The sequence below is a fragment of the Antechinus flavipes genome, chromosome 1 (genome assembly GCF_016432865.1).
Source record: "Antechinus flavipes isolate AdamAnt ecotype Samford, QLD, Australia chromosome 1, AdamAnt_v2, whole genome shotgun sequence".
In the NCBI taxonomy this organism is placed as follows: Eukaryota; Metazoa; Chordata; class Mammalia; order Dasyuromorphia; family Dasyuridae; genus Antechinus; species Antechinus flavipes.
The window spans coordinates 343,876,535-343,889,405 of record NC_067398.1 but is presented as its reverse complement, the minus strand read 5'-3'; the positions used below and the strand labels follow the sequence as shown (position 1 = coordinate 343,889,405).

Genomic DNA, 12,871 nt, shown 5'->3' with positions numbered 1-12,871 from the left:
AATTGTGGTATATGAATGTTATGGAATATTATTGTTCTGTAAGAAATGACCATAAGGATGATTTCAGAAAGGCCTGGAGAGACTTACATGAACTCATACTGAGTGAAATGAGCAGGGCCAGGAGATCATTATATACTTCAACAACAATACTATATGATGATCAATTCTGATGGACGTGGCTCTCTTCAACAATGAGATGAACCAAATAAGTTCCAATAGAGCAGTAATGAACTGAACCAGCTATAGTCAGGGAAAGAACTCTGGGAGATGACTATGAATCACTACATAGAATTCCCAAACCCTCTATTTTTGTCTGCCTACATTTTATTTCCTTCACAGGTTAATCGTACACTATTTCAAAGTCCGATTCTCCTTGTGCAGCAAAATAACTGTTTGGACATGTATACATATATTGCATTTAACATATACTTTAACCTATTTAACACATATTGGTCTACTTGCCAGCTGGGGGAGAGGGTGGGAGGAAGGAGGGGAAAAATTGGAACAAAAGGTTTTGCAACTGTCAATGCTGAAAAATTACCCATGCATATATCTTGTAAATAAAAAGCTATTAAAAATCTCAAAAAAAAAAAAAAAAAACAAAAACAAACTACTGACCAAAATGCCTACTTTCTATTTCTATAAAACTCTTCCTAAGAAAAATTCATACATGTATTGGAAGATGCTTGTTGAAAAGATAAGAAGAGAATATTTTGGTTCTCACAATACATTTGCTAGAGAGATCCTATCTTTATATGATTAGTTGAAAATTCTGCTATATTTATTATTTGCTGATTTTTTTAAAAAAGTAGATTAGAGAAAAATATAATCTTAAAAACTCTCTTTCATGGCAATTTCTATAGAAGAGTGAATATTTGTGTGAAAAACAGCTTGAGAAGATATAATTCAGAAAGAACTTGAAAGAAAAGCAATTCCCCTCCCCCAGAAACAATAGCAAAAATGGCTTCTGTGCATGTTTCCCAGAAGCTAATTTACATGTGGCTTTTTATGACTCTTTAAATCTTAAGTTATTGTTGGGAAACTGAATCAAATAGCTGTTTGGGAACAATTGGACAACTGCACATTGACTATTTGTGCTACATTTAACAGAAATGAGGATTTAGGGTTTCTGAATCTAAAATAGACATAAGTCACTCTATATAAAGAAGATCTTTTTAAGGTAGGGGAGACTAAGAAGACAGGGAATAAGAAGCTGACACTTAAATGCTACAGACAGAAGGAAAATCAGAAGATAAAGAAACCAGAGGAGAAAAACTACGAGAAGGCGACATAAACAGATGGAGATGACTTCTCAAAACCCACAGAGTATATCTGAATAGCTTGGCAGTCACCTGGGTTAAGGGAACTTCTTTTCATTCAAAAAGTAATTCTACCTAAAGATTCAGCCAAGGGTGCAACTCTGGGAAGGTTTACAAATCCCAGACTTAAAATTATGTTTTGCTTTAAAAAATTTTAATTATTCTTCAGCATCCTGAAGGTAGCTGAGAAGCAGCTTTCTCTGAGGAAAGCAAAGAAATTCAAAAGAAGAATGGTTCTGCCAAGTGATGACATGTGCTGTTGACCTAGATCAAGGACTCCAAATTCTTCAGTTCTAAATTGTGAGCTTGTGGGTGACATTTTAATGATTGCTTGATATATGTATAGGGCCTCCTCAATGAAAGCTTAGCAATGCACACAGGAAAAATCAAATGGTGGGAAAATATCTATTATTTAATGGCTAGTCTGCATCTGTGTAATGAAATTCCATCTCATTGAATGGGTTACTCTCCTAACTTATCTCTACCACTTAGAACTTCTAGATTCCTTCAAGTGTCAGCTTATATGCCATTTTCTGTTTTAAAAAAAAAAAAAACTTTCCTGATTCTCGTAGTTCTTAGCTTTCCCCCAATGACTATCTACTTAGTTGATATATAGACTGCATTTATTTATCTGCAATCATGTTAAATCTTCTCAGTTTTTAATCTCCAATAGAATATGTGTTCTTTGAGGATAGAGACTGTCTCACTTTGCCTTTGTATTACTAGTACTTAGCTGAGTGCCTAGAATATAATAGATGCTTTAAAAATGCCTTTTGATCGTTTGAGCAATCAATCATTAGCCTATATGTATATATTTCTAGAATAGGAATTGCAAAAGGACAATGAATTGATCCCAAGAAAGAATGAAAAGAGTAGAATGGATTGCACTGATCTGAAACTGCTCCCTGATACCAAAATCCCTTAATTGTTGCTATATAATTTTATTTTTATTTTTTGTTTCTTTCATCATCATTTCTTCTCCCTCCTAGTAAATCATCTTTTATTACAGATAATAATTTTTGGAGAGGAAAAAAAGTCAGCATTACTTTGAAAAAATTGGAAAATATATGCAATGTATAATACCTATGGCTCTTCTACCTCCATGAAGGGGTAGGTTATAGATGCCTGCACATATGTCTTCATTTGAGTCCCAGTTGATCTTTGTAATATTGTTACTTTTATTTCTGATTTTTTTGTGTGTACTTATTCTTTTTATTTACATTTTACAGTTACTGTGTGTATCCACACAGACACACACACACACACACATATATATAATATATACATAAATATGTTTTATTTGACTTTGCTTACTTCACAATATCAATTCATATAGATCTTTTCATGCTTCTAGGTATTCAACACTATTATCATTTCTTAGAGCACAGTAATATTCCGTTACATTCATGTTATCACAATTTGTTTAGACATTCTCCAACTGATAGACATTTATTTTTTTCTAAGTCTTATCAATCATAAAAAATGCTATTACAAATATTTTGAAATATATGAGGACTTTTTTTTTCTTATTAATGGTTTCCTTGGAGAATAAACTCAGTAATAGAATCTCTGGTTCAAAGAGTATGGACATTTTAGTTACTTTATTTGCATAATTCCAAATTGCTTTTCAAAATGTTTTTTTCCATAATCTTCTCAAACTCCACAGGCTTCTATTTGTCATTAAGTGCTGGATCATTTTCCTTTGTTTTGCAATATTGATTTATAGATTCCTGAATTAATTGACTAAATGTGGAAGCCATATTTCCTATTGTTACTGTTTTTCTTCTTGATTTATCAATTTATATTCAAAGTCTTTGATTTTTCTTCCTGAATCTTTGGTACTTTTTAGTCTTTTCCCTCCTCGTTTATCTTATCACTCACTTCCAAACTCCCTCTTCTCTGATTATAAATTGTTTGTGGGTTGAATCTCAAAGTATCTAGGCTTCCTGCCACATTGGGTGATTCATGTTTCACCAACCTAAGTTTCTGTTTCAAGTGACTTTGGGTGGGTAATCAAAACTGGCCTCTTTCTCTCAGGTTTGCAGGGTGCTGGACAGCTCCCCACATACATAGGATACCATTCTGTCTACCTGTTTCACTCCTGTTCCTCAGTTCTCTGGGTCAGCACCAGCAGTTCAGAATCTGTTTTTGCCCGCATCACTAGTTCAGAGCTTTGCTGCATTGGTGTTTCCAGGTTTCAGCCCCTGGCAGATTTTTGCTTTTGAGTAGCTATAGCCAAGTTGTGAAGCCCAAGCAGACCTCCACAGCGTAGGATTGAGATTTCAACACTTTCCACATCTTTGGAAAGAGGGAGGGGAAGGCTGAGATGCAGAATTAATTTTGATGTGACATGTCCTGGGCCTCTTAATCCAGTCTTGCTGCCACTAGTGTGGGAGATGAGGAATTTTTTTTAACTTTGTTTTTGGGAGGGAGGGGACAATGATTCTGTGTGTTCTAGAACATGGAGACAGCAGAAGTTGCTGCATCTTTAGTGTATAACTTCTGTCCTGGAAAGGTCTGAAAGGTCATAGGGATCAAAGAAAATGTCTAGTCTGTCATCTTGTTACTCATGTGACCTGGAAGTATTTTCTGATTTTGAATCATAATACAGTACAATCGAAAGAACAAAAATTTCATGTGACTCAATGGAATAAGATGTATAGTGAAATAAGATGTATGGTGGATCCAAGAAAGCTTAAAAGAGATAATCTAAAAATATTACCAAGGAAAGTTATGATCAGAAAAGGAAATGGGCCTATGATCATATGGCTATATGGATGAATGAATAAGGCTGCTAGCAATATAGGAATAGCTAACAGTTATTCTTATTTATACAATGCTATTTATAAAATACTTTGAGTTATAAAATGTTTTGCTTATGTTTTTGTGTCTCACAATAACGCTATGAGATAAATAGTATAGTCAGTAAGTCAAGGACCATTTATTATATATCTACTATGATGAGGCATTATACTAAATGCTGGCAATATAAAACATGGTAAGAACAGGATCCTTGCTCTCAAGGAGTGCACAATCTAAAGAGAGAGACAATAGGCAAACAACCTACAAATAAGCTATTTACAGGATAAATTGGAAGTAATTAACAAAGAGAAGACATAATCATTAGGGAGGATCAGGAAAGGGTTTTTTTGTGTGTGTGCTTTTGTGTTTTTGTTTTTTTACCAGATGGGATTTTAGTTGGGACTTGAAGGAAGTCAGGAGAGAATTCTAGGCATGGGAAATAGTGAAGAAGTCAGGAAATGGATTATCTTGTGTGACAAAGAGCCAAAAGACCACGGGCACTGAACTTCAGAATACTGGGTGTGGGGGGGAAGCAGAGTGAGGTATAAAAATATTGGAAAGGCTGAGGAGAAGGTCAGGTTATGAAAAATTTTGAACACCAAACAGAATATTTTATATTTGATCATGGAAATGATAGAGAGCCATTTGAGTTTAATCAAAATGATGATTTAGTGGGAAGATCATTTTGACCACAAGGATAATTAAGCCCTCCAAAAAAGAAAAAGCCACTAAATAACCCAGAAACCTAGAATATTTAGAAGAGATCATCACACCTAGCTACAGAGCACAATAGTTCTGTCACTAAGGATGCTTCTTAAGTAAAGAGAACAAGGACCAAATCATGCCTTGATCATTATTAGCAAAGTGGTTGCAATCATTTTTAAAGGACAATAATCCATGATGCACTTAGCCAGAATGAAAATCAAAACAAAGCATTTAGCACAAATATCAATTGTCCTTACAAGGACAATATGAATGAAGCATGTGATATGATCCATGATAGCTCCCTACAAGGAGGGGGAAGAGGAAAGGGTGAAGGCTGTAGATGTTTGGCAGATAAAGTGATTTGGGAGAACCCTGGAATTCTGCAATTGAATAAGAAAACAAATCTGAATCAAGGCACAAACAGCATTATAGACTTATTTTGGTTCTTCCGATATGACTTTTCAATGGATATCTTGTTCTCTTATTTTTCTTACTGGCTTTTTTTCTATGTACTATTCCTTTGTGGTTATTCCACTGGATTATTAGAAATAGAATTTCCCCAATTCCAGTCTTCTCATGGCCGTGGCCCTCAAGTTTCAAATTTCAAACATCTTAATTGGTGGTTGAGTAAAATCTCACCTCAATCCGCTTTATCTAACTAACTCTAGAACACAGTGTAGGTATCTTGTCAATGTTCTGATGCTGGGCATATACATTTCTTATCATTCTCCCCTCCTTTTTATTTCTTGACCTGGGAACAATATTCAAATCAATACTGCCCTTGCTACTGGAAGGGTAATGACATCCTCCTGCCCTTTGGTTCCACTTACAATTCCTGTCATTGACTAGATCAAAGCTCCTTACTCTGGCCACTGGTGTCTGCCATTTTTAGAACATAAGCTCCTTAAGGAAAACAGCTTTTTCATGATTAGATGCTTACCTTGGGCAGCTAAGTGGTGCCCTAGTATACAGAATGTGAGCTTGGAGTCAGGAAAACTCAACTTTTAAAGTTCAAATATGGCCTCAGACACCTACTAGCTGTGTGACGCTGAGGCAAGTAATTTCATCCAGCTTGTTTCAATTTCCTCATCTGTAAAATGACCTGCAGACAGAAATGGCTAACCATTCCAATACCTTTGCCAAGACTTCTGAATGGAGTCATTAAAAGTCAGGCAAGACTGCAACAAGTGAACATGTGTACCCTAGTGCCTAGTATGGTAACCAAAACACATTTGCCCTAATCAAGCAGTCAATCCTCTTGTCCATAACAACAAGTAAATGCTGTTGCATACTCATTCTAAGCTCGCATGTAAATTCAGATCCATTTGAACTTTTCCCATAAAGAACATGTTATCATAAGGGATATAGTGTACTATGACTACTGGAGTCAGTGAATCTGGGTTCAATTTCCACCTACCACTCAGTGAGAAATAGGACAAATTATTTAACCTACCCAAGCCCCAGTTTCTACACTTGTAAAATTAGGAAGTGGGCTGGACTAGGTATCCTCCAAAGTCCCTTATAGTCTATAGCTATGATCCAAAGTCTAGCTATATGTCTTTCTTGAATTTGAAGTTCCAACAGGGCTATTAACATCTCCCTGCAGTTTCTAACAGGCTGTGGTCGACCACTGTACCTGGCTCCAGGGCTCTGTCTTCCACTCTAGGCAGGGCTCCATGTTACAAGTGGTGCTCAACTGGGGCTTATTTTCAAGTAATTGACAATGAAATGGCCTCAGGTTTCGGTGGTCATGGCTATTCACACATCGAACCTCCCGGACTTTGATGCCTCCACCACAATTTCGGGAGCACTGGAGGGAAGCAAGAGCAAAGAGAATAAGTGCTGGATAGTCTCAGCCCACTTGTTTCATGGGCGGTATTTTCTCAAACAGCAAGCTATTCATGAGGCTGTTGGACAGCTCCTCCTTGCTCATAGTTAAATAATGTTTACTTTTAGGAAGAAAGAGTAACTTAGTCTTAAATAAAATTATTTTAGTCCCTATGAAAGGAACACAAAGAGAGATCAGAGCAACATTTTTTTTATTAAAGCTTTTTATTTTTCAAAACATATACATAGACAATTCTTCAACATTAGCCCTTGCAAAATACTGCATTCCAATTTTCTTCCTCCTTCCCTCATGCTCTCCCCTAGATGGGAAATAGTCCAGTATATGTTAAACATGGTAGAAATATATTAAATCCAACATGTGTATACATATTTATACAATTATCATGCCACACAAGAAAAAACGAGAAGCAAAGTAAAATGCAAGCATACAACAACAGAAAAAGTGGAAATGCTATGTTGTGGTCCACACTCATTTCCCATAGGTCTCTCTCTGGGTGCAGCTGATTCTCTTCTTTACTGAATAATTGGAATTGGTTTGAATCATCTTATTGTTGAAGAGAGCCACGTCTATCAGAATGGATCATTGTATAGTAGTGTTGTTGCTGTGTATAATGATCTCCTGGTTCTGCTCATTTCATTTAGAATCAATTCATGTATGTCTCTCCAGGCTTCCCTAAACTCATCTTGTTGGTCATTTCTTACAGAACAATAATATTCATAACATTCATATACCATAATTTATTCCATCATTCTCCAATTGATGGGTATCCACTCAGTTTCTAGTTTCTTGCCACTACAAAGAGGGCTGCCACAAACATTTTTGCACACATGAGTCCCTTTCCCTCCTTTAAGATCTCTTTGGGATACAGGCCCTGTAGAAACACTGCTGGATCAAAGAGTATACATAGTTTGATAACTTTTTGAACATAGTTCCAAATTAGAGCAACACTTTTTATCTCCTAATATAGACAATATGCATACCCAGAAAATGTGTCAAATTTTTATGCTATCTGCCTATCATATGGGGCCAGCCATGAAACTGAAAGTGAACTTGAAACAAAGCAAATGGAAGTCTCCATAAATTTAAGGTTTTGGTCTACTTTTGACTTTGTTACAAAATGACTTTCCCTGCTGACCTTCCTGCCCTAATTCTTTTTAGCATTGGTATGTACACATCAATAGTCACCTCAAGTTCAGTTAAGTATTTTATATGTGAAATTTAATTTCTACTCATTATTATGGAGGTTAACAATTATCAATAATAAAATAATATACATTTTCTTTTCTTCTTCATCTTAAGATAACTTAAAATAAGTTTTGAAATCCTTATTTTTTCTTTATTTCATTAGAGTCCAAGTAACCATTTTCAGGAAACTGGACCACACCATTTCTACTCTGAGACATGAACACCTGCATCATATCAACCTGCAATTCCCCCTTTCATTTCCTTTAGGGAAGGGAGGCAGATCACTCCATCTTATCTATAGCCATGAAGACTTTTTTTAAAACTCTCTCTTCTGAATGGCTTCCCCCCACCCTATCTCAACCTTCCCAGGGACCACTCCCCTACCTCAAAAGATCTCATTCTTTGGGGCAGCTAGGTGGTGCAATGGACAGAGTACCAGCTCTGAAGTCAGGAGGATCTGAGTTGAAATCTGATTTCAGACACTTAACACTTCCTAGCTCTGTGATCCTGGGCAAGTCGTTTAACTCCAATTGCCTCAGCAAACAAACAAACAAACAAAAAAGTACTTCATTCCTGCTTTGTGTTAAAAACAGACCTGATAGAGTATGGCACAAAGCTATATAAATGCTTATTCCTCCCCTCCCTCTGTATCATTACCATAATCTTACATAGATTGAACACAGAAGAGATCATCTTACCAATATTATCCCTATTATAACCAAAGAAAGGATTCATGTGCCCATTTATCTTTCTCTGGTTTTAATATTTAAAAGATCTATGACCACCTTCTGCTAAACACCTACACTTGTGGGTCCAAGACTATCCACACTCAGAAGGTAAAACAATACAGGACAGGGCAAATAGCCTTTGTCCTAGAATCAACATTTGGTGATTATTTGCTAATGATAGTCTTATTGATTCTTTAGTGTGAAATTTGTAAAATTTTAGAGTCCAGAGCACTTTGGAAGTGATTAAATACAATAACCTCATCTTATAGAAGAGAAAAACTGAGAATTCAGACATTTGCCTAAAGACATAAAGCAAATGGGAACCAGAACCAGGACTTAAATCCTGTTCTTCTGATTACAATTTCAATGTTCTTTCTATTCTATGCTATCTCTCCTTGACTTTGAATGTTATCCATCTGCTTTCCTAGACCTATGGTGCCTTTTTGAACAATGGTATTTGGATTTGACCTCTAAACTACCTAGACTTTCAAAATCTTCTAGAAATCGTAGCTCTCTCAGCTTGCAAAAGTCTTCAGTCATCCAAAGGCAACTCAGATATCTTTCATACATTGAACAGTAGCTGCTAATTCATATCCTTCATGCCCCCTATCAATGATAATTGGGTCACTACACTTTTTAATCAAGGAAGATGTACTCTTACCAAGGGCATGCCCCTGGCTACTATCATATTAATACTTTATCATTTTGGTTCTGTGTTCTTTTCTCTAAAAAAGATTAAAATTCATAGTAGATGATATGTTGTGGGAGAAATCTATGGCCCATAAGGGAGAGAGAACTGGTACTCTGTCATTTCACCAAAAGATTTCTTCTTCCTTTGGTCACTGAATAGGTTCAATGGAAAGAATATTGGATCTGTAGTCAGAAAAATGGAGATCCAAATTCCAGCAATTCTGCATCTTACCTGGCTGAACTTGGGCTAGTCATTTAACCTCTGTAAAATGGGGAACAGACTGGGTTGGATTAGACAGTCTTTAAGATCTCTTCAAACTCTTCAAACTCCTAAGAAGTGATACTGAAATATTTCACTTCCCTTCTTTCTCTGATGTACTGGAGAAATACTCCATAAGTATTCTAGCTTTCAAGACCAGTCTTCTTGATCTATATCTGCCCACTGGATCCAGATGGTTCTGGAGGGGAAAGTGAGGTAGATGACCTTGCACAGGCTCCCTCATTTAAATCCAATTCACTCGAATGACAAGGCTTCACCTCCCTGATGTTATGGTCTTCTTGGAGAAAGAAGGACAAACAACAACAACAACCTCTTAACATATAACTAGGGAAGACAGTGAAAAAGTAGGCATGGGACAGATGGCTATTTCTCACCTTCTATAAAGTGTGTTTGTTTTCTCATGGGGAAAAAAAGGAAAGAAAGATCATCTTCAGTCCAATAGCTCAAAAAACACACTATAAGACTCCTATTTTCCTGTATTGCAATGAGCACCTCTAGAAGAAAACTGCCAATTTAAAATTAGCATCAAAACAAATGAGGAAGTATAGTAATAACTTCCACATAAAGCAGTCATTTGTCTCCCATTAACAGACTCCAGGCAAATATAATAGTGCAAAAAAAAAAGTGAGAACTCTTATTTTTAATAAATTTTCAAGACTTTTATAGATTAAGGGGTCTTCTGGCTTTTTCTACTTGTTGCCAGGGTCTCTTCATAAATTTATTTTTAAAAATAGCCTTTTTTGGTGAAAGAATATGTTTATTTACAAAGAAATGAAATATTAATATACTAAATAAAGCAATTGACTAAGATGCTCCCTGGTTATTTTACTCTATTACATTCTCAAAAGCTCTAAGATTGAGTTAGTAAGAGGGAAGTGATGACATATTAAATCACTCCACTCCTAATACTGTTTTGCCTTTGTGTACTGAATGCCAATTGCCTAAGTTCATCTCCACAGTGCTCAAATAAGTGCCTTTTTAAAAATAAAATCTATGCATTTCCTAATGAAAGGGGACATGAATCAGACAGAGGGCAGGGATTGGACTAATGAAAAAGGTTGACGATGTAATCATTGTTACTGACCAGGCCCAATAATTTTCCAGCTACTGCAGTGCAGTTACTCAAATGAAACAATTTCCAAACCAAATCAAGTTAAAATGACAAATGCCACTGGCTGGCTGGAGCCAGTGGTGAGACTGAAATGAAATCACGATTCTCTCTTCCTGGCGTTTTTATGATCTATGAAATCATTTCAATGTGTTCCCAGGTTAAATTCATTAACAATGAATGGCTCAAAATCATGGTAAGCATTTGCCCTAGGTTTGCATACTCTAGGCTTTTTCTGTATTCAAGCTGATTTCTTAGAGTTAAAAAAGTGCCCAAGACATTAAATCTATACTAATAGCCAGAAAAGATGTTTAGCTTATTATTATATTTCTACCTCATTGTCACACAGAAACACTAGTCTTAAAAACTTAAAGTCATATACTAAGATAAGGCAAAGGGGGAGGGCAGTATGGCAGGATAAAAATCAGTCCTGACAGCTGTCTATCTCATTTGAGATCCAAAGTCAATAATATTGTGAATGACAAATGGTCATAATGGTCATTACTCTAAGTACATTTAGATTATATTATTTAGTCACTATCCCTACTCTTTCCTTCTCAATTCTCAATCAATGGTTCTCAAACTTTTGTTTTAAGTATCCAATGATGCTTTGGTATTGAGGAAAAGTTTCCTATTGCAGGAAATGGTAGAGGAATAAATAATATGTGTTGAATAGGAGAACAGAAGTAAGAGAACAACTTATATAATGAAAACAATATTATAGAGAAGAATAATTTCAAAAGACTTTAGAATTCTGATTAATATAATGATAAGCCATGAATTTAGTGGGCTAAAGATGAATCACATGACCCACCTTCTGCTAGAAAGGTGATGAATTTAAAATCCAGGAAAAAACATATATTTTTGGATATGAACACTGTAGGTTTTTTTTTTTTTTTGCTAAATTATGCAAGTTTATTGGGAGGGTGTGTGTGTGTGTGTGTGTGTGTGTGTGTGTGTGTGTGTGTGTAAGAGAGAGAGAGACAGAGACACACAGAGACAGAAAAAGACAGAGAGCCAGCGATAGAGAGACAGACAGAGAAAGAGAAAGAATGAGAATGCAACTGAGCACAAATGAATAGAGTTTAATTAGTGTCCTTGGGATATCTCAGTAAAGCAGGTATCAATGGAACTCTTGAGTCAAAACTCTTAGTCAGGTTTGTCCTACCTTGAATAGAACCAAAGTTTTCAATTTTTCCTCTATTTAGTCAGAAACAGTTTTGCTATATATAAACATAGCTTATAGTTAGGCAAAGACCAATCTAGGAAGAATAGAAGAACAGGGAGAACCAACAAAAGATTAGTAACATGAATGTTACTAATTACCCATGGGAAGAGGGGAAAGAGAAGATAAGCATGGTAAGTACCCATTCAGAATACCCTTTAAAGCAGGGGATTCTTAACCATTTTTGTTTATGCTGTGAACTTGTTTGATGAATTCTGGTGAAGCTTAATGATCTCTTCTCAGAATAAGAACTTCTGCAAAATGATATAGGGTCCATAAATAGGGATATTAGATATTCAATCTACCAGCTTCTGTGCCTGGGTCCCAAATATCTTTGATGTTCATTGAAATTATAAGTTTTGCTATTTGACAGGTTTCACAAATTAAAAATTAATTTGGGTTAGCGAGCATATTCCTTTAAAAGTTAAGTCTTCATGACAAGTAAATGAAAAGGTCATTTTTAAAAATCATAATTTATGTAACCAAATTTCTTTCCTTCTAACATAAAATGGAAGAAATCAAAGGTCAACTGTTCCAAAAAACTACCAGAATAAGAATTCTCCCTCTATATTATACCTTCCTACATTATACCTGACCTATTCAGCCTTTCTACAAATTATCCAGAGAGGGCTGAAACTCATACTTCTGTAGGAAACTAATTTTATTTTTAGTTAGCCATAGATGTTAGGAAGCTTTCTTAAATGAAACATTTGTGCAACTTTGGAACTTGCACCAATTAGCCTTAACTCTTCCTTCCAAGAATGAAAAAACATGAATCTGATCCCTCTTCAATGGTAACAATACTCAGATAACTAAAGACAGATATTGTATTTAAGTTTGCCTCAGTCCTTACATTGATCCTTAAAAGGCATGAACTCAAGACTCCTTACCATTTTAATTTATCCATCAGTGAACAAGCAAGGAAAGCTAGGTGATGTAGTAGATAGAACACTAGATTTGGTTTTAGAAATACCCAAGTT

At 35.7% G+C, this 12,871-nt stretch overlaps 1 protein-coding gene across 1 annotated transcript in view; it reads right to left on the bottom strand.

The window, feature by feature from the left end:
- Window positions 1-12,871, bottom strand: part of ADAMTS12 (ADAM metallopeptidase with thrombospondin type 1 motif 12) — a 482,021-nt gene that overhangs the window by 31,187 nt on the left and 437,963 nt on the right. Inside the window, 1 exon segment of the mRNA XM_051969545.1 lies at window positions 6,463-6,636. Coding sequence (XP_051825505.1) covers window positions 6,463-6,636 — 174 coding nt within the window.